At 41.4% G+C, this 22,862-nt stretch overlaps 2 protein-coding genes and 1 non-coding gene across 4 annotated transcripts; all 3 read right to left on the bottom strand.

Annotated features, from left to right (window-relative positions):
- Window positions 1-7: 7 nt before the first annotated feature.
- trnaa-cgc (transfer RNA alanine (anticodon CGC)) lies at window positions 8-79 on the bottom strand. Its single transcript has one exon. It is a non-coding gene; the product is annotated as a tRNA-Ala (tRNA).
- A 1,802-nt stretch (window positions 80-1,881) lies between these two features.
- On the bottom strand, window positions 1,882-5,752 carry si:ch211-119e14.1 (retrotransposon-like protein 1). 2 transcript variants are annotated; one of them, XM_051943705.1, is made up of 4 exons: window positions 5,321-5,752; window positions 4,824-4,951; window positions 4,463-4,612; window positions 1,882-3,020 (listed from the first exon to the last, which is right to left on the bottom strand). In XM_051943705.1, the coding sequence occupies exon 4, from the start codon at window positions 3,016-3,018 to the stop codon at window positions 2,383-2,385; it is 636 nt and encodes a 211-aa protein (XP_051799665.1). In that variant the 5' UTR covers window positions 3,019-3,020; window positions 4,463-4,612; window positions 4,824-4,951; window positions 5,321-5,752; the 3' UTR covers window positions 1,882-2,382. The 2 variants fall into 2 exon arrangements, with proteins under 2 accessions (XP_051799665.1, XP_051799666.1); XM_051943706.1 differs by lacking the exon at window positions 5,321-5,752 and having other exon boundaries at window positions 4,824-5,271.
- Window positions 5,753-10,817: 5,065 nt separating this feature from the next.
- coro1b (coronin, actin binding protein, 1B) lies at window positions 10,818-22,862 on the bottom strand. The gene is made up of 12 exons (XM_051943700.1): window positions 22,552-22,862; window positions 22,295-22,444; window positions 20,007-20,212; window positions 19,629-19,751; window positions 18,683-18,812; window positions 15,655-15,836; window positions 15,402-15,521; window positions 14,334-14,438; window positions 14,071-14,216; window positions 12,678-12,739; window positions 12,210-12,544; window positions 10,818-12,130 (listed from the first exon to the last, which is right to left on the bottom strand). Exons 3-12 carry the CDS (start codon window positions 20,208-20,210, stop codon window positions 12,008-12,010), a joined length of 1,530 nt encoding a protein of 509 aa, XP_051799660.1. The 5' UTR covers window positions 20,211-20,212; window positions 22,295-22,444; window positions 22,552-22,862; the 3' UTR covers window positions 10,818-12,007.

The following is a 22,862-nucleotide window of genomic DNA, read 5'->3' as shown; positions in this document are numbered from 1 at the left end:
ATGAATCTGGAGATGCCGGGGATTGAACCCGGGACCTCATACATGCGAAGCATGCGCTCTACCACTGAGCTACATCCCCATCTACGCCCTCCTATCTCAGTAAATGGATTACTGTCTCTAAAATGACAAAAGCGCAGTTTATTTTTGGTAAGTTTTAATAGTGACACTGTTGTTATTATCTTATTCTACGATGATTATGACCACACAGCAAAGAAATATGCATATTAACCGAATATATAGCTTCTTATTAATCATTTTTACATTTCATATTAGGCCATGTAACTAGCAATAATACATAATAATAAATAACCATGAATAGAAGAACATATTAGGCCATGTAACTAGCAATAATACATAATAATAAAAAAACATAAATAGAAGAACAGGACAGGTGTAGTGTGGATTATTGGCCAGAAAGTTTGAAGAAGCAAAGGGCTTTTATTTTGAAAACACACCATAATTTCTGTTCTGGATCGTGGACTTCCTCACAGGAAGGCCACATTAGGTGAGGACACCATACCTCTTCTGTCCTCACCTTGAACACAGGAACCCCACAGGCTTGTGTGTTGAGCCCCAACTTCACACTGTTTACAATGGACTGTACCCCCATTCACACATCTAACTCCACAGGTAAATTTTCCGATGACACCACAGTGGTGGGACTCATCATGGACAATAATGAGTTGACATAAAGGGTGGTTTGAGGACTACAATGTGGTCATCAACAAAAAAAACGTCAGGAGGACAAAAGGAATGGACTACCTACTCTCCACATCCACGGAGAAGCTATGGAAACCCTCTAAAGTTCCTGGGACTCAGCGTCTCAAACCATTTGTCTTGGACTGCCAACACCTCATACCTGGTCAATAAAGACCAACAGGGACTTTTCTTTGTCAGAAAGCTGAGAAAATCCCACCTCCCCTAGAAACTGTTGATTGGTTTCTATGCGACAAACTGTATCATTGTGTGATTTGTGAGCTGCACAGTGGTTGCTTAGTGGTGAAGGCGGCCCAGTGTATCACTGACTTAGAGCTCCCTCACCTCGACACAGTCTATACCAGCAGACTGAGGAAGAAGGCCAGAAGCATTTCAATGGACAGCACACACCTAGGTAAGTCTCTGTTTGAACCACTACCATCTGGGAAGCGGTTCAGAACAATAAAGACCAAAACTAACAGACTAAGGAACTACCTCAGAGTTGTGTCCTGCATAACACCCCCTCTCCCTGCACAGACACAAAGACTTTAGACTCTAACCATAACTACCTCATGCTCAAGCACAATGAGGAAACCGCTTTGTATTTGCACTCACTGTATCACTTCGCAATGCCACTTGCACATTCTTTGTACATTTGTTGTAAAGATTTCTTTTTACGTATTTGAGTCCACTATTTACTTATTTTTATTCGTATTTTATTTTCTTAACTTGTCTGTCTTGTATGTCTAAAAGGGAAAAGTCATCCAGAATTTCAATAAAGACACTAAAGCATAAACCTTATCTTATCTTATCGCTTACGTGTGCCAAAACTGTGTGTTTTTCTTTACATGTTTGAGTAAAGGCATGTCCACCATACACTAATGAGGTATGAAAAGCACAAAATGGGACATAAAAAATGATTGGATTGCAGAAGATTAAGGGTTTGATGCCCAGACGTTTCTGAAGGAGGACACCTAGACCCCGCTTTCAAGTGTTCTCCCACAATGTTACACCAAATCTACGCTCATGACAGAGCACAAGGTGACATCTTTCTAATCTGCCTACATGGCCTGTAGTTCTAGAAACATTTGATCGATCAACAGTGATCAGTCTGATCTTACATCAATTCATATTCAGTGAATTTCTTGTCTGAAATGTGACAATAAAACAATGTGAACACAGTGAAATCTTTCCTGTTTTTTTAATTGTCATGTAAGTTAGATCAAAGATTTCATACGATACAAAAACACGGAATACACAGTCCACAATATCAAGGTTAATAGTTCTTAACAAACATTCAGAAACCAATATAGTGTACTCCTGCGTATTTAACAGGGTTTAACAGCTTCATTCATCAGTCAGCTTTTTATCCTGATGCCTCGGGATGTGGAGTTAAGAAAATGAGGTCATGTCCCCAGAGAATTTGAGAAGTTTCAGGAGTCTGGATGGAATGAAAAACTTACATGTGGCGAGTGTTTCTAAGTTGATTCCAGCATTTTTACACTATTTCACAGAGTTGTTTTTTTCCCTTATCAGAGTAGAAAAGCAAAAAAATATACATATTTAAACAGCCATTTAGGGGAACTTAAAATTCTGACCTCGGCATTTCTAAAATCCTGCTTACAAACGTGACCAAAAAGAGACTTTTTCCAATGTCTCCACCATACATATGTCCTGATTCTGTCCTCACAGTGCAGTCACATCCCCGCCTTTACCCTCACCTCCCTCTTCTCCAGACCAAATGGCACTTCCGGAGAAATTCTTTAGGTCTATCAGCAGTCCAGCCCCTCCACTTGTTTCCTGTTTATTTTGCTCTTCTCCCACTTTCTCCTGCTTTTCCTCCCCTTTCTTCTCCATCTCTTCTTTCGAGTTTGGCCCATCCATCAGCCTGGCTTGCTCGTCCGCCTCCGAAATCTCCAAACTTGAGTTATGGCTTGAAGAGTGACCTCCTTCGCTCTTTGTCTGACCGCCATTCCCCATGTCATCCTCCTCCTGTTCATCTTCTCCCTCCGTGTCACTGCCCTGGCTACCATCACCCTCCACCTGCCCCTCCTCGTCTTGGATTTCCTGCATTTCCTCTCCATCCTCATTTGCATCACCACGAGGCCACAGCTGGATGCCAGTAAATGTCTCCACTGCTAATGCTGCACCTCTCACCCGGTCCCTCACCCCTCCTTCCTTATAGACCATGCGCCGAATTGTATATTGTCCATCGGCCTCCCTGTTTAACTTTTTGTACAAGAAAATCAGCAAAAGAATTAGGCCTACTAGAAGGACGACTAGGACCCCCACAACCGTATCAGATGGGCTGGAGTCACTCATGCCTGAAGTAAGGAGAGAGAAGAGGTTCAGTGAAATAACCGGCACATTTTGGATATTAGATTCTTTTAGATGTTTTCTATTAGATGGGGCTGTCGTTAAGGGAATAGTTTACAGTTTGGGGAAATACATTAATCAAGATTCTTGCTGAGCTAGATGGGAAAATCAACACTGTTCTCACATCTGTATATATACTACCATTTATAAATTTGGGGTCACCCAGGCAATGTCATGTTTTCCATGAAAATTCACACTTTTATTCATGTGCTAACATAACTGCAAAAGGGTTTTCTTATTATCAATTGGCCTTTCAACACCATTAGCTAACACAATGTAGCATTAGAACACAGGAGTGATGGTTGCTGGAAATGTTCCTCTGTACCCCTATGGAGATATTCCATTAAAAGTCAGCCGTTTCCAGCTAGAACAGTCATTTACCACATTAACAATGTCTAGACTGTATTTCTCATTCATTTAATTTTATCTTCATTGAAAAAATGCTTTTCTTTCTAAAATAAGGACATTTCTAAATGATGCCAAACTTTTGAACAGTAGTGTAGCAGTCTAATGGTTAACTTGACACTAAGACTGTTTGAAACTAAACAGGTGCTTCTATTCTATCAAAGGTCACCAACTACAACTGAGTGATACTTTTACAACTGGGCTCATGTACAGATTAAACAAATGAGATAAAAACCATGTTAGGAAGCTTTGAAACTGCTACATTTAGCTAGGCTAGCTGTCTCCCCTTGTTATTGTCATTATGCTAGACTGAACTGACTGGAAACTTTAGATACATTATGTAAATACATGAAACCCATGTCAGCGTTTTCATCTAACTCTCAGCAAAAAAAAAAAAAAAATGTTAACAAATATACACTACCATTCAAAAGTTTGGGGTCACCCAGACAATTTCATGTTTTCCATGAAAACTCACACTTTCATTCATGTGCTAGCATAACTGCACAACAGTTTTCTAATCATCAGTTAGCCTTTCAACACCATTAGCTAACACAATGTAGCATTAGAACACAGGAGTGATGGTTGCTGGAAATGTTCCTCTGTACCCCTATGGAGATATTCCATTAAAAATCAGCCGTTTCCAGCTAGAATAGTCATTTACCACATTAACAATGTCTAGACTGTATTTCCTATTCATTTAATGTTATGTTCTGCTTTTCTTTAAAAAATTATTACATTTCTTAGTGACCCCAAACTTTTGAACGGTAGTGTATTTCCAAAAATGTCAAACTATTTCTTTACCAGAGTACCGCCTTGGATTTTAAAACAACTCTTTTCAGTTGTTTTAGCCGCTGCTTAGATGCTGCATGGGTGTGGCAGTATCACACAGACGCTACACACTATGTGGGCTTTATGAACTGTAGAGTGTTATCAAGCTCTAAAAATATAAATATAAAACCAATTTTCAATTGGAGATGTACTGTACCTCCTGATAAAAATTCCTGTTAAGCAGGAAAATCCCAAATGGCTCGGCGTGTCCGGTACAGGGTGAACTTTGAATTACAAACTCCTGGTACTTTCAAAGCAGTGATGAAGTAGTCATTCGAAGATCCACTTGTGGATTGACATTCAGAATCTGCAAGAGAGAAAAAAAATAAGAAAGTACATGACAGTGTACAGTGTTTGCAGCTAGAACTAGAGGTTGCATTAAACGACAATGATGCCTTGATAGACTCTCAATGGAATACACCAAGGAAACAAAAAGAGGATCAACTGAAAGTAATTTTGAAAAAAAAAATAGTGCTGACATTTAGATATAGGTTCATAATGATGATATATGTACTTACGCTGGCAGTGCAACAGGAAGACTGTATTTTCTTTCTTCTTCTGCTTTCTACCTTGGTTGACTATGTGTTGTCTGCATTGACTGGAATGACAGGAAGCTATGCAGACCGTTTGCAGCGTTGCTGGTTTCCTGTCAAAATGATAACTGAACAGCATCAGTCAGCCTGCCATGGGAGGAAGCAATTTTAGCTGGGGTTAATCAGGCTGATATTAAACATTAAATTTTGCAGTTTAAGCTTCAAAATACTCTTGAAAAAAAAATTGAAGTGCACATTATGCTGAGATGCATTCAGGGTAACTCGCCTATTTAGTAAATGAATGCCTGCAGTACTTTAATTATAAAATCATTTACTATGTTTAAAATGCTATATCTATATTTAAACTGTTTTAAATCGTAGAAATAATATCAGGACAGTGAAAAGCCAACAAAGCATGAGAAATGTTGTTAAGATATTGAGAGATTTAACATAGTAAGAACATAAGCTGTTAAAAAACTTACCAAAGCTGTGAGCGGGAGATATAGTTTGATGACGGACAACACAGAGTGGTAAGAGACTGGCTGTCTAATTTAGGGTGTGTTTGAACAATGTCACAGCGCGTGTGCATAGGAGGCGAAGAGAAAATGCAGAACGGGTGGGTAGCGGTGAAGAAAAAACCAGCTAGAGCCTTCTGAGGTAGGTGTAGACTTTGGGGGGGGGATCAGAGATAAAAGACTAAGTAAATCCGGGTGTGGTAGAAAGCACAGAGAAGAAAAACAAAAGAGCGCTTATTTATGGAAAGAGGAAGGCACATATTTAAATTTTTCCCTCGCAAGGTTGAGTTATTTCACGACCAATTACAAACACAGGTGTAGGATGCACATCGACCCTGTATAGTATTTATCAATGGCCTCACTTCAACTTGTGATGCTACAATGTGTACAAATGTTACCATTATGTTTTAACTTAGCTTTTAAAGTGGAACTAGTATTTCTTGGCAAAAAGAGCCTAAAAGGGTTATATGAACCTAAAAACTCAACCGTGAGCCCACTTGTTTTTTAATTTAAAAGAAAAATATTAAAGTTTGTATTACATCCTAAAGCTGTAAGATTTGAACATATCAAAAGAAAGCACAAAGCTCAAAAGCTGCGCACAACTTCTGAATGTGAAACTAGTGGGCCACATCCTGTTTTTGCACCGCTGATCAGGCTGCCACATCTCTTACACCACTCAGCTGTACCAAATCCGTACCATTACTTTACACTGTACTCTGCTGTGTTATCTTGATAAGCACACATTTACAGTGAGAGGCATGTCGGTGTTAAATGCTATTCAAAATGTCACTATTTTCTCAGAAGGTTATATTTTAAAACTGCAAACTTAGCACAAAATGTATTCTTTGTCTTCATTTATAAAATGTGATATGCACTTTTGTGATTCTAAATCGCAGGTTTTCAAAAGGTTTAGTCACTTTTATATAACCAATTAAGTAACAAAAACCTTGCTACCTGCAGTATATATGATAGATATGCACAAGGTTTGTCAGTTCAAATGGTGAGCAGCAGTGATCTTCTGGTTCCACATAACAGAACAGAAGGACAGACTTCTAGATGTCTCATGAATCAGTTTTTAGTGTTGATTAACCAACCATCACAATCTGAGACCAAAAATATGCTTTGATTATAAGCATGATACTTCCACCTACACAACCCCCAAACATAGAGAATCTATGGGCCTCTTTCAAATGGTTTGCACAGTTTGCTGGGTCTAGTTAAAACACAGCTGCTTTCTAGTACAGATGAGGCATTTTGTTTCGTCTTTTACATCACCTATAAGTTCCACATCATGATGAAGACTGCTGAGCTATTTGAGGCACCAATGCTTTAGAAACTGATCTACACTATATTGACACAAGCATTACTACACCCCTCCAAATAACTGAATTCAGGTGTTCAATCACTTCCATGGCCACAGGAGTATAAAATGAAGCGCCTAGGCATGCAGACTGCTTCTAGAAGCATTTGTGAAAAAATGGGTCGCTCTCAGGAGCTCAGTAAATGAAGCGTAATACCATGATAGGCTGCTACCTGTGCAATAAAAAAAATATTTCCTCAACACTAAATATTCTACAGTCAACTGTTAATGGTAGTATAACAAAATGGAAGCAATTAGTAACAACAGCAGCTCAGCCATGAAGTGGTAGGCCATGTAAAAGCACAGAGCAGGTCAACAGATACTGAGGCACACAGAGTGCAGAAATCGCCAACTTTCTGTGGAGTCAATACCTGCAGACCTCCAAACTTCATCTGGCCTTCAGATTAGCTCAAGAACAGCATAGAGAGCTTCAAGGAATGGGTATCCATGGCCGAGCAGCTGCATCCAAGCCTTACCTCACCAGTTGCAATGGAAAGTGTCGCATGCATGCAAATCGCACTTCTCTGTCTGGAAATCTGTTGGACAAGACTATGTTTGGTGTTTACCATGAGAACTGTGCTTGGCTGACTGCATTGTGCCAAGTGTAAAGTTTGGTGGAGGTGGGATTATGGTGTGGGGTTGTTCTTCAGGGAACGGACCCTTAGTTCCAGTGAAAGGAACTCTTAATGATTCAGCATACCAAGACATTTTGGACAATTTCAGGCTCCCAACATTGTGAGAACAATATAGGGATGGCCCCTTCTGTTCAACATGACTGACATCAGTGCGCACACACACACACACACACACACACACACACACACACACACACACACACACACACACACACACACACACACACACACACACACACACACACACACATATATACATATAATCAAAGAAAAAAGAAAGCAAGGTAAGAGTTGGTTTTGCAGCAATTCAATTCAATTCAATTCAATTCAATTTTATTTATATAGCGTCAATTACAGTCAACTCGTCTCAAGACGCTTTACAGAACCCATATGCCTGACCCCCAGAGCAAGCCCAAAGGCGACAGTGGCAAGGAAAAACACCCTTTTAACAGGGAAGAAACCTCGAGCAGAACCCGGCTCTATATAGGGGGGACCCATCTGCCTGCTGGCCGGGCGGGTTGAGAAGGACAGAAGAGGGCAAGGGGGAGGGATGGGAGAAGAGGGAGGGGTGGGAAAGCAAGGAAAACACAACACACATTTGGATACATGCATGACAGGATATGTGACACAGACAAAGTATAAGCTAACATTGAAAACTGAGTCATAGTTTACTCTTATGATGTACGGCTCTGACATTAAACATACTCCATATATAGCTAGCAGTAAAATTCAAACAGTATGTAAGTTAGCATAACAGTATAGTGAAGGCAATGCAGAGTTGACTGGTGGAAAAAGGGAGTTGGAAGCAGAGGGCTGGAGGAAGGACAGCAGCAGCATCCCACAGTGGACATGATGGAGACTGGACCAGCTGGTGGAACATCAACCGCAGATCTGAAGCATCCAGCTCTGGGACCAGGGACACTCGGAGAAATAGCACAGGGGGAAACAGAGTGAATGTACTGCAATAACGGTATACATATTAAATGTAAAGGTAGATAGAGAAGGGCTCAGTGCGTCAAGAAAAGTCCCCCAGCAGCCTATAGGCCTATAGCAGCATGACTAGGGGCAGAACGAAGGGACGTCCAAGAAGGAGTCAGCTGTGCAAATGAAGACACAAGCCGAACCCCTGTGGGTCACCCAGTCAGCCCCAACTATAAGATTTGTCAAAAAGGAACGTTTTAAGCCTGGTCTTAAAAATAGAGAGGGTGTCTGCCTCCCGAACCCAAAGCTAGCTAACATTACCTAAAACACGGCAGTTTGCAGTGCCTCAGGACTCAATGAAACATTGCCTGTTTTTCACACTTTGCAGCTTAATAACTGTGCTGTGCAACTGACATCTGGCAAACATTAAACTGCAAATGGTAAACAAATAAAGCTTGATTTACATTCAGTTCTGTCGGTATGAGTGTTAGCCACCTTAGTCAAGCATGAGGTCTTTGTCATCTAAGCTATCCAGTTCAGAACAAGATGTGAAAACCGCAAGTTCAAGCACTGTGGTAATGAAAATGCAGCCTAGCCTCCAGGGCTGCAAACACTGCATACTCCATTTAAGTTCAAATTCTACAACATACACTATCAGTCAGATTACCTCATGAAGATCATGGAGAGAATGCCAAGAGTGTGCAAAGCAGTAATCAAAGCAAAGGGTGGCTACTTTGAACATGTTTCATCTAAAATATGAAACATGTTTTAACTTATTTCACACCTTTTTGTTTACTACATACAGTGGGTACGGAAAGTATTCAGACCCCTTGAAATTTTTCACTCTCTGTGTCATTACAGCCATTTGCCAAAATAAAATAAAAAAATCACTTTATTTTTCATTAATGTACACTCAGCACCCCATCTTGACAGAAAAAACAGAAATGTAGAAATTTTTGCAAATTTATTAAAAAAGAAAAACTGAAATATCACATGGTCAGAAGTATTCAGACCCTTTGCAGCGACATTCATATTTAACTCACATGCTGTCCATTTCTTCTGATCCTCCTCGAGATGGTTCTGCTTCTTTACTGGAGTCCAGCTGTGTTTAATTAAACTGATTGGACTTGATTAGGAAAGGCACACACCTGTCTATATAAGACCTTACAGCTCACAGTGCATGTCAGAGCAAATGAGAATCATGAGGTGGAAGGAACTGCCCAAGGAGCTCAGAGACAGAATTGTGGCAAGGCACAGATCTGGCCAAGGTTACAAAAGAATTTCTGCAGCACTCAAGGTTCCTAAGAGCACAGTGGCCTCCATAATCCTCAAATGGAAGAAGTTTGGGACGATCACAACTCTTCCTAGACCTGGCCGTCCAGCCAAACTGAGCAATGGTGGGAGAAGAGCCTTGGTGAGAGAGGTAAAGAAGAACCCAAAGATCTCTGTGGCTGAGCTCCAGAGATGCAGTCGGGAGATAGGAGAAAGTTCCACAAAGTCAACTATCACTGCAGCCCTCCACCAGTCGGGGCTTTATGGCCCAACGAAAGCCTCTCCTCAGTGCAAGACACATGAAAGCCCGCATAGAGTTTACCAAAAAACACATGAAGGACTCCCAGACTGTAAGAAATAAGATTCTCTGGTCTGATGAGACCAAGATTGAAGTTTTTGGTGTTAATTCTATGTGTGGAGAAAAGCAGGCACTGCTTATCCCCTGCCCAATACAATCCCTACAGTGAAACACGGTGGTGGGAGCATCATGTTGTGGGGGTGTTTTTCAGCTGCAGGGAGAGGACGACTGGTTGCAACTGAAGGAAGGATGAATGCAGCCAAGTACAGAGATATCCTGGAGGAAAACCTCTTCCAGATTGCTCAGGACCTCAGACTGGGCCGAATGTTCACCTTTGAACAGGACAATGACCCTAAGCACACAGCTAAAATAACAAAGGAGTGGCTTCAGAACAACTCTGTGACCGTTCTTGACTGGCCCAGCCAGAGCCCTGACCTAAACCCAATTGAGCATCTCTGGAGAGACCTCAAAATGGCTGTCCACCAACGTTCACCATCCAACCTGACAGAACTGGAGAGGATCTGCAAGGAAGAATGGCAGAGAATCCCCAAATCCAGGTGTGAAAAATTTGTTGCGTCATTCCCAAGAAGACTCATGGCTGTACTAGCTGAAAAGGGTGCTTCTACTCAATACTGAGCACAGGGTCTGACCATGTGATATTTCAGTTTTTCTTTTTTAATAAATTTGCAAAAATTTCTACATTTCTGTTTTTTTTCTGTCAAGATGGGGTGCTGAGTGTACATTAATGAGAAATAAAATGAACTTTTTTGATTTTGGCAAATGGCTGCAATGACACAGAGAGTGAAAAATGTCAAGGGGTCTGAATACTTTCCGTACCCACTGTAGTTCCATATTTCCATAGTCATTGAAATAAAGAAAAATCACTACATGAAAAGGTGTGTCCAAACTTTTGACTCGTAGTGCATGACAGGATGAGAACATTTCCTCGTACACACAAAAAAGCCATTCCATACAAAGTAGGAATTAATGTTTAATGGATTTACACAATGTAGTCTCATTCAACCTGCTACTGTTTTAACAGTTAGTTTTAAGATGTCAGTGCATAAAGAAAGTAATAAAGGGAAAATCTTGACGTTGAATGTACCATTGATGCAGAACACTGTAACAAAAGTAACAGATCAATGCCTCTAAATGTAGAGTAATGCCAAAAACACAAAACTAAAGTTTAAAAAGCCTGTGCTTCCTTTAACGCCAATACAAGTGCCATCGCCAACTGGAGAAAATGGTTCACATTTCATTGCAACTCATAACTCTTTTTGCTGCCTGAAACCTTTCCACACATGTAAAAAAACAACAAAAAAGTATGCATTTCATACGTATATGATAACCTGGACAAAACTGTTCCCTCGCGATGTTTCAGGAAACTTCACACTGCTCTCACCTTACAACATGGGGTACAAAATCACAAGTGTTACCTTTTCATTGACTGCAAAGACTACACAGAATTACGTTACACATAAATATTAGACGACACTCTCATCAGCTATCATTCACTCCACTCTCACTGTCAAGATCATGGTTAATGCACCAGAACATTTTCTACTTTAAAACTTTACACACGGCGTCCTATGATGAAGTAGTAGAATAAAGCACAAGTCACACAATGAGTCAACAATTTAGAGTTTGATATGACATGACAGTTTAGCAGCTTTAACTACCTGATTAAATAGCCATAATGGTTACATTTCTGAGTGCTTCTGAGGGCAAAAAGATCACATCAGAGGTACTTACTCGCTTTGCTATAGTACGTCAACCTTCATTAGCTTGAATATAATGCTTTTTAATTTCCACTTTGTGCATTAATTTGAGGCAATCATGTCACAGTAACTCCTTGGGAATCCTTCAAAATTAAAGCAAGGATTTTGCAAAGCTGCACTCTAGCACCACCATATTTAAAAAAAAAAAATTCTTACTGTCACTTTCACTCTGTGCACGCCACACCCCATTCTAAACCACAACCTGGAAATCCATCTAAAAAAATGATCACAATAGTTCACCTGGTCGTAAGCCGCTGTGACTCAAAATTAGCCGCTACATTACACTAAATCCTTCCACTCACACAGCTTAAGGTACTGTTGATTCTAGTAAGGCTATGGTCTATGGATTTAGTTGGAATGCCGTCCGCATGTAGTGAGTCTCCTGCTTCCTCACACGTCCCCGTCTTCAATCCGAGCGAGCTGCCTCTCCAGCAACTCAATCCTCTGGCTCTGAGCGAGGACGACGGCCCGTAGCGCCTTCATTTCGGCTAGCAGCTCAGTTAAAACGTCATCCTGAAAACAAGCAGAAAGAACAAGTCAGTTAACAGCTTTACAAATTGCTCGATCAACAGCTGCATCGCTGTCGACACACCTCTTTCTTCGGCCTCTCAGCATTTCCGTCCGTCTCCCTTGTGGCTACTCGTGGCTGTGGCACCTCTTCTTCCGCCTCCTTGGCAGCAGTGGCGGGTGTAGATGTGGAGCTGGCTACATTCCCCGCTGAAGGTGGGGCTCCCCCGGCTCCGGAGTCCTGAGAGGTGAGCTTAGGCTTGCTTCTGTGGGTGTCTCTGTGTTTGGATGGAGGAGCTGTGTAACCGCTGCTCAGAGACACCAGCAGCGGTGGTGCATCCTGCCCAGCTATCCATTCATCAGCCAGGAGAGCTGGCTCCAGGCCAGCTGTGTCCGGGTAAAGGTCTCCCTGGAAGAGATCTGACTGGAGAGGCAAGAGAGAAACAAGGTGAAGAGGTGAGTGCTTTCATTAATCATTAATGGCTAGACTTCTTGGACTTGAATATTGTGATGTAGGGTAGTTATTTTTCTGCTTTTAAAGGCTGAGTATGACTTGCCTTTCGTGGTACAGTCATAGAAATGGGTTCCACCTTCCTTTCATGCAGCTTATAGAACCTAGACATGATCAGAGAACACAGTTACTACGACACTGGAGCTTTAAGAAAACAAAAAAGGAGTAAATAAACTTGTTTGGGGACTATTTCAAGTGTTGGATTAATACACATCTAGTAAGTACTGAAAGCAACATACAGGTGCACAATAACATTGAAAAGTTTGGGGTCACTCAGGCAATTTCATGTTTTCCATGAAAACTCATACTTTTATTCATGTGCTAACATAATTGCACAAGGGTTTTCTAATCATCAATGAGCCTTTCAACACCATTAGCTAACACAATGTAGCATTAGAGCACAGGAGTGATGGTTGCTGGAAATGTTCCTCTGTACCCCTATGGAGATATTCATTAAAAATCAGACGTTTCCACTTAGAATAGTCATTTACCACATTAACAATGTCTAGACTGGATTTATGATTCATTTAATGTTATCTTCATTGAAAAAACTGCCAAAAATAAAGACATCTTAAGCGACCCCAAACTTTTGAACGGTAGTGTATTGTGAAAACAAAGCTGATGTTGGGAGTAATGATGGAATGGTTTTTTTTGATTCAACAGAGCTTTATGGCACGGAGGAATAAGTATATGATGATGCTATGGATTACACAGACAAAAGTTGTCAGTTGTATATATTTATTTTACCATTTTTGGTCATTTTGGGGTTTTGTTAACATTGAGAAAAATACAGGTAGACAGTAGCCTAGCCGTGCTAGACAACCCACGGCAACAAATTTAATTCTCTGCCAGGGTGGGTCTAGTTACCCTCCATAAGGCTCGAGGCTGGATTCTAGTAAAACTGGCCGGACGAATCACCATGAAGTATAGAGTCAGAAGGCGGGCGTAACTAAGTGACGACAGAGGCGCGACAATTCTGACAGAAACAACCGGCGCACAATAAACAGTTATCTTTCGACTCGGCTTTGGCCACAGCCCTTAAAGATTTGAAGCTAAAATTCAACTTGAAAGATAAACAAAGGACGGCACTGAAGTGTTTCATTGAGAAGAAAGACGTATTTGGACTTATGCCGATGGGATATGGCAAATCCTTAATATACCAGTTGGCTCCGCTGGTTGGGAAGCTAATGGGACTTAGCCATAATCCGCCGGCGCTCTAGGAACTACGTCAGCCTATTCGTTGCGCTGATTGGTTGTATACCTACCCAATTGCTGCAGAGTGATTTGATAGACAACCTTTTAGCCCGCCTCCCTCCCTGTCAAGCGGCCCTAGACCCTTGTGCCTTCAGAACATGGGTCTAGCGCGGCTAGGCTAGGTAGACAGTGTTATCTCTTAAAATACAACTAAAGTTAAGTAAAACATGACTGTACTCACCTGGCAATTTCACACTTGTTGACATCCACACCTCTTTTACTAAGAAAGCCTGCACCTCTCTGTGGCTCCTTGCTGCTGTATAAACTGAGGAAGTGAACGTATGGGGATTCGTCTGTCACTTCAAAATATCGGATGGTGCAATCCCCCTGAAAAGCAGATGAGTTTTATTTAATGTCAAAATGACTTTATCGAATGAGGGTTATGAGATTGCGCTACATATGACAACTTTGAATTCATGTTTGCATATAATGCTGAGGCTTCACCTTTCCACACAAATAGACCATGTTTGTGTCAGGGTCATAAAAGGGCAAAAGAACTCCATTACTCGTGTCCATTTCCTGTACGGCCATTGGCTCCGAGAGATCTTTCTAGAAGACAGAAAACATTTGATTCTTATTGTAATTGTTACGAATGTTCTTCCACCCATACAACCCTAGTTTGCTCAAAGGATTTAGGTTACGGCTGAGTCTCACTACTGAAATAATCCTAAATGGAAATCTATGTTAGAATTCCGTAATGCCAAAAATGGCAGTCGTATGACACGTGTCCTGTCCTTCCCCCTAAAATTTAAATTAGCAGATTTATCACATGTAATGTCATCAGATGTGACGGGTAATTATGTAAATGCAGTCTTTATGTCCTGGTGACCACTGGATTTGAAGTCATGGCTCTTGGTTAAGGCTGACTACACCCTGCAGTAAGACTGACCAATAGATTTGGGTGTATTAGAACAGAATGCAATAGACTAAAATATGCTTTATTTGTCCCACAAGGAGGAAAGCAGCAAAGTGACAGTAAGAAAAGCAAGATAACAACTATAAATTAAAGAGGTGATGTACACTCACTATATACACAATATGAATAAGAAACAGACATAATAACAATGCTGCTCAGTCATTGTCTGATTTCCAATGGATGAAATCTTTGAACAATTCATGGTCCGTAGTGGTGGATTTGTAGGAGGATCACAATCACGTGATCATCAGTAGGCAGCTGACGTAATGTTCACTTGTAGTCATAGTTACAGTGACGCTATCGCACAATGATACAGAATTCTTTAACAAATCCGTGGATCCAGACTATAAGCCGCATCACTGCCAAAATCTAATCATTTGGTCCTTGTGTCATTTCTGACCTTCCCTGAAAATTTCATCCAAATCCGTTAGTCTGTTTTTGAGTAATGTTGCTGACAGACAGACAAACCAATGCCAATTGTTGCATAACTTCGCCGCGTTCCTTGGTGGAGTAATAACAAACCGTGCACAGCACCAATCAACAAGTATCCAATATGGATGGAATTTCCAAGGATACTTGGTACACAAGAGACTTACCATATCCCACAGAGCCAGCTGTCTCTCACTCATTCGGCTGAAGCCTGTGGTCAGGATTTTTCCGTCAGAGAGAAACACAGCTCTCATAGGCCTGGTACCATCATGGACCTTTTCTCTGACCTAGGTAAACATTTCAGGCTCATAAAACACCACTGTAACTGCACTGTAAGAGTAATGAAGATAGATCTAGAATTACTTCACCACAAGTATCCATCTTAAAATATGTTTTTACGTAGTAGAAATGTAAAGTAACCTTCAGAACAGTGCCTCTTCGTGGGTCAATGATACGCAGGGCCTTGTCCTTACAGACGGTACAGACAGCACTGCCGTCCTTGTTCCAGCTGACGCTGTAGATGAGGTCTGGGTGGGCGTCACTAAGCTGGTACACGAGTTCGCCTGTGCCCACGTTCCACACACAAATGACATTATCGCAACCTAGAGTGATGAGGACATGACATCCAGTGAGGTGGTGTTAGTCCACACAAGGCAAGGGAAACAAACAAAAACACAGGAAGGCAAACCTGTAAAGCTGTGGAGTCAATCACCTCAAGTTTCAGTGCAGACATGCAGTAAAAAGCATTACGCTGCTGTCAAGATGAGTCACTGTACATTATGTGCATTAGTGCAATAACTTGTCCATTAGTGTATTAAGAGCTATAACGGAGGTTGTATGTTGTTTGTGAAAGTATTTCAACAATGTAAAGGTGGCCACCAGTTCCAGCCTGGTTTTTAACCATAGAAGAAGTCAGGGCAGAACTCATAATCTAAACAGCCATCTTTTCTCATTGTGTGTTATTTATAAAGTTCAAAATGTCCAGCTGAAGCAATAAGTTTTAGGAGTTTGTAGGTGAGAGTCTTTTAAATTAGTAATTAGCAACAAGGTCATACATAATAAATGCTCATTTTGTTTAACTGTGGTTAATTCAGATAAAAGATTCCTGTATTTGTATCACTTGACTGAAGTAGACTGAGTTCAGCTGGAAAACAGTTAATGTCACATACTTCAGTGCAGCGTTTGAATCAAAATGTGATGACAGTTGGCATTGTTTACCACCATCATTCAAATCTCATCAACTGGCTGAGCCTGATTAAACCAAATCTAGCAGCTTTGCAACAAAGTGTAACTATGTTTCAGATTAATCACATTCTCCTTGAAACTTTCATTGCATGCTATGAATTGCTGAGCAGGGAAATCCTATTCCATGCTTGTATTATGCAACAGTATTTGAACTGCTTGTCACTGAACACCAACACAGTAAGATAAGAGCCGTTCTTCAACTCTCACTATTTACAACTGGAAGGATGCATGTGATGTTTCTCTAGAGGATGTGAAGTGTTGATCACAGGGTATTCTTTACCTCAAGCATCACTGTTTGCCAAATTTGCCATTTAGGTCATGGATATTTAGTCCAAAGTGATTTATGTTGGCGATACAAAATTCAGGTATGACACATTTCATATGGTCTACCAGCACAAGCATTTCTTTTAGATCATCCTATTTAGGTAAATACATGCAAAACTAGAAAAGCACTCAGAAAGCACAGTGTACGCCAAGCCTATTTATTCCCCCATATGGCATTGTCAGAAATGCAGCAATTTAAAAAAAAAAAATGCAGCATTTGTTTATTAGTTATTGATAATCAGAAATCACGGCAACATAGACGGTGGCCTTTACTATATATGTACCCACAAACAAAATGACCTTGCTGTGAGCACAGGCGTGAGTTATGCATGTGTACATTATATACGGATACCAAATCGCGTGACCTAAATATGTAGCAGGTGGCTGGCATCGATGGGACTTTGAAACACCCCACAATTTATTCAACTGTTCCTTGTATCATTTCGGATGGAAAAGTCCTGACAAGTCCGCAGCGGTAAATTTGAAGTAGGATCGCAATCATGCGATCGTCAGCTAACGTAGTGTTCACTTGTTGAAATAGTTACAGTGTCACCATGCCGCTATCTCGCAATGATACAGAAATCTTTAACAAATCCGTGGATCCAAACTATAAGCAGCAGGGATGGGGGGACATTTCTGATTAGGGCTGGGCGATAAATCGAATAATTCGATTAATTCACTTTTTTAAAACCTGACGATTTGAAAATTTGCCAAATCGTAAAATCGAGGCAAGCTTAAATTATATAATAATACAGATTCTTCTTCTGCCTTTCATGATTTGTGCACTGGCGTTTGCTTCCTCCTCTTATCTCCTTCCGCCAAAACACTCACATCCCCGTCATGGCGGACACAACAGCAGACGAAGAGCTGGTCGCGAGAAAAGGGCCTCATGTTACATCGATTATATGGAAGTGGTTCGGCTTTGACAAGACTGAAACAGAGCAAACTACAGTCATGTGCAGTGTTTGCAAAATTACTGTGAAAACGAAGAGTAGCAGCACAACTAACCTCTTTCAGCACCTCCGGCAGAGGCATCCTACAGAATGGGAAGAGTGCTCGCAGTTACGGGAGTGCGGCATGGCTAGCACTAGCCATAGCAAACAGACCGCAAAGAAACAACAAAAATCGATTAAAATCGCAATTGTCCAAGATGGCTAAAAAAATTTTTTTTTAAAAATCAAGATTTTATTTTTGGCCATATCGCCCAGCCCTATTTCTGATTCTTTCATGCAGCGCGATTGGGACGTGGACGAATCTGAATCGATTTACAAACGTCCAAATTAGATTATTTAAATCTGTTAAAGTAGTACAGAAGGTTCTAAATAACACGGAACTAAGAAGCTCGGTACGCGAATTGCACAAGAGCAACGTTATATGTAAAGTATGCACTGCTGCATACATTGGAGCCCAGATACACCCTCCCATCCCGATACTCTATACATAAGTTAAAGATGTATCAATAATCGATTTATAATTGAATCGTAGCCTCTGAATCATAATCATTATCGAATCGTGAGGTGCTGAAAGGTTCCCATCCCTAATAAGCAGCATGACTGCCATAAAAATCTCTTGGTTTTTGTGTCATTTCCTGAAAATTTCATCCAAATCCATTAGTCTGTTTTCAAGCAATGTTGCAAACAGACAGACAGACAAACCAACGCTGATCGTCACATAACTCCACCGCGTTCCTTGGCGGAATAATAACATAAACCACATTGTGATGCAGTTAAATTTTAAAGTCATATTCTGTACAGTCCACAGGTTAAAAAAAAAACTAAAGTGTCGCATAGAGTGATCTAAGTTCCATGTTAAGCAGTTACAGGAGATCCAATTGTTTTTGTAGCTGATATGGTGTAGTAGAAGGTGACACATTACTTACCTGCAGTTAGCAAGATGTTGAAGGCACTTGGGTGCCAAGCCAGGATTCCCACTCTCTTACTGTGTCCCTCAAGAGTCACAATGGCCTCAGTCATTGGACTTGTTAGTCCCCCATCGGGGATCTGCCACACCTGAAGAACAGAATACAACTGAATTTAGGTACAGCAGTCACATCAGCATCTCATATCCCTTCAGAGTAGATTAATGCATAATATTTACCATTCTTATGCCATAACATTGGTAGAATTTAGTTTTGTCTTATTACTTAAGTTCTGTTTTCTGTCCTTGGGAACACCTATGAAGTCTGATTAAAGAAAGGCTTCTGTCACAGTGTCTCTCAGTACAGTTAAAGAGCTTATTTGCTCTGTTACAGAGAATAAGACCAGTACTAATTTGATGTCTACCCATTAACCATAAAGTAATATCCAGGAAATGTTTAACTTTACTTGACTAAAAGGCCTGAAGCAGGGGGATTCAGGTACCCTGGTGAGTTCAGCACAAAAGATTTGATAAAAATGATTGTTTTTACTAATATTCTATGTTAATTAGTGAGGTTAATCAGTTCTTCATAGGTGAGTTTGCTACTTCTGAACCAAGCTAGGCTATCTGTTACCCTGTTTCAAGTGTTCGTGCTATGCTATGCTAGCTTAGTTATAACATAAATAAGCATGCTGCCAAAAATGGCCACTATTTCCTTCAGGTTTGCTGGACTTTTTAGCTTTTTGTTGATTTACAACAATGAAAATCCAACCCCTGAAACATTCCAAAGCAGCTCTTCAATAGTACTACGAGGGAATTTCTTCCTTGAAGTGACAAGAAATTGATAGTTTTTGTTAGACATCTGGTTTACCCACATTTGGTCAGCGTAACTTCTGCCACAGGTGACAGCAAGTGACACAGCGGACACCATTCCACAAACCACCATTAAATGATGCCTGATAAGCTACCTTGACTGTGTAGTCCTCTGAGGCACTTGCGATGATGTTGTCATCATGAGGAGACCACTGGATGTCCAGCACTGGTGCTGCATGACCGCAGACGGTGGGGCAAGACTGGTCAATTCTGCCACTCTGTCAGACAAAAATAAATAAATAAATAAATTAAAGTCATCTAGCCTGAGAAGCTTTACCATGTCACAGGAGCATATCTGTCCTCTATTTGTCTTGGAACTGCTGCATAAACATTAGTCAGACATGCAGCCAAAGACTTGCTGACATATTGCTTTTAGGAGCAGAGTGGAAGAACAGAAACAAGATCCTGGCTTTTAAAAATATTGACCCGCTGTTAATCTGATGCTAAATGTAACGTAGGATTTGGAACCTTGCCTTGTTGATCGGAACGACGAGGAAGGCTCCTCCTCCACCTGCTTCAATGATAACAGCAATGAATTTGGGGTTGACCGCACAGAGGGGACTGTCCCACGTCACCCGGGACACTCTGACGTCGTCAATGCAGTGCTCGGCTTTCCATGCCTGGGCGAAGACATGGCGGAATTTGCTTTGCCTGACCACACCTCGCCTGAAAGACATATCTGTGAAGAAATTAATCATATGGCAAATGCAGCTGAAAACAAGAAAGCAATGGAACATGAACTGTCATAACAACTTTGAATGTGTAAATGGGATTGAATGAGAGCAATTTAAAAAAGTTGGAGTAACTAGAGCCCCACTGATAAAAGATTTTTAGAGCAGATGCTGAAACCAACTCTGACATTAAACACTGATTAGCCACAACATTCTGACCACTGACAGGTGAAGTGAATAACATCGATCATCTTGTTATAATGCAACAGGAAACCTTGAGTCCTGACATTCATGTGGATGTTTGACATGTACCAAACATCTAAACATTGCAGGTCAAGCAACCCCCCACGGCAACATCAGTCCTTGATGCCAGTTTCCACCCTCAGCAGGACTATGCATCCCAACACACCACAAAAACTGCCCAAGAGTGGCCCAGGAAACACGAACGAGCTAAAGTGTTCATCTGGGTTCCACACTCCTCAGATCCAAATCTTATTGAGCATCTGTGGGATGTTCCAGGATAAGCCTGATCTAGGTAGGTCCCACCCTGCAACCCACAGGACCCTAAAATTCATTGCCACAGGACATCCCCAGAGGTCCTGTGTCCACGCCCCACTGGGTCAGAGGAGTTTTAGCAGCATAAAGGACGCCAACACAATATTAGGAAGATGGTCATAATGCTATGCCTGATCGGTTTATACATCCTCAATATGGCAACCTAATTATATACATAATCAGGTAAATCCATCCATTATCTATACATCGCTTAATTCTCATTAGGGTCCTGGGGGGCTGGAGTCTATCCCAGCTCACTTATGGTGAAGGAAGGGGACACCCGGGACAGATAACCAACCTATCACAGATAGAGACAAACGATCACACTCACAGTGGCTTGGTGGTTAGCACCTTCGCCTTGCAGCTAGAAGATCCCCAGTTTGCATCTCCGCCTTCTTGAGATCTTTCTTTATGGAGTTTGCATGTTCTCCCTGTGCATGTGGGGTTTTCTCTTACAGTCCAAAAACATGACGGGGTTAACTGGTAACTCTAAAGTGTCTGTTGGCGTGAATATGAGTGTGATGTTTGTCTCTATTTGTAGCCCTGTGATAGACTGGTGACCTGTCCAGGGAGTCCCCTGCCGTCACCCTAAATCAGCTGTGATGGACTCCAGCTAAGCCATGACCATAATGAGAATTAAGTGTTGCATGAGAATGGATGGACGGATGAATGTTTTTGGAATGTAGGAGGAAGCCGGAGAACCCAGAGAAAACCCACGCATGCACAGGGAGAACATGCAAACTCCATGCAAAAAAAGATCCCAGGAAGGCGGGGATGTTGAATTAGAGATCTTCTAGCTGCAAAGTGACAGTGCTAACCACCAGACCACTGTGCAGTCCATAATCAGAAAATTATTATTATTATTTTTTTTACATCTGGTTCACTATGAATGAAACTATCAGGAAAACAGACTATTTCAACATTGATCGTGCTCGAAAGCCAAGATACTTATTCACGTAAGTAAGATTTAAGTTCAGTAACATCTTTAGACAGAGAGAAAATGTGAGTTGTCTAAAGTGCAGGCTAATTCTTTGATACTGGGAGGCTGTTCTGAAAAGTACAGTCAGGCTTCAGTGGACAAAAGGGCATGATCCGCCTGAGAGCAAAACATGCTGTGGCAGTGAGGGGAAGGGGGTTGGGCAGGCAGATACCGAGCAGATGAGAGCCAGTAACTCTATACGGCAACAAATTGTACACTAGCAGGTACAGGGCTGTAGTCTACAATGTACTGCTGGGAAAGCCGCTCCAAATCCTATATGGAGAACAATATCTCCATGCTTTGTCTGTGCTGCCGACTAATGTTCTCGTGGTGTAGGATGCTGCTCCGGATATACTGTTACCGCATATTTAACATTATTACACCCGCTCTGTTTAGGTTTCTATTGTTGTCTGCTCTCAGTCCAAAGCTGGAACACAGCAAGTGGTTCTGCAAACAGTGACTACAGGCATGAGCAACAAAGGAGGCGCATTAGTGCGCAGTTAATCCCACAATGAGGCATTTAAAGGAAACGCACGGTTGATATTTCTGAGCATACCTGGCTTTTAAGCGACCTCTATTAATTGGAAAAAAGGATCCCTGGATATTCGGGCTAGACAGGATGAGGCCAATAAAATAATCCTCCGCCAGCAGCAGTAACTTAATCCTCTCCTGTGTCCAAGCAGGCGTTCACGTCTGTGGCGCAGACCTGGAACAAATATGTTGTTTAGAGGGGACAAAAAGAGGCGATTTTTAAAAACCCACCCTCTGATTCCCTGTTGGTTTGATGGTAATTCCGTGCCTCTACAGTCTCACCTGTTACAGCAGGTCCCGCGATGTTACAGCCACGATAAATGGCGACAGTCACTGGAGCTCAGCTGATGGATGTGGGAAAGAGAAACAGACAGTGTTCGCCCAGTCTCCCTTTAAAGACGACTGTTTTGGAGAGATGGATTGAGCAGAATCCCAGTCACTTCCGCTCAGGGCAGGATGTATCAAAGACACGCAGGAGTCAAGAGGGTTATCCTCCGCTCCGGTTATTCCCAAAGTCCAGACTGGCACACTGACAACTGACTGAGAAATACATTTTAGGAAGTCGAATAATTGGATTACACCTTCTTGCCAAA

The sequence above is a fragment of the Acanthochromis polyacanthus genome, chromosome 23 (assembly GCF_021347895.1).
Source record: "Acanthochromis polyacanthus isolate Apoly-LR-REF ecotype Palm Island chromosome 23, KAUST_Apoly_ChrSc, whole genome shotgun sequence".
Taxonomy (NCBI): Eukaryota; Metazoa; Chordata; class Actinopteri; family Pomacentridae; genus Acanthochromis; species Acanthochromis polyacanthus.
The sequence above is the reverse complement of the archived record's forward strand: the minus strand, read 5'-3'. Positions and strand labels throughout refer to the sequence as shown.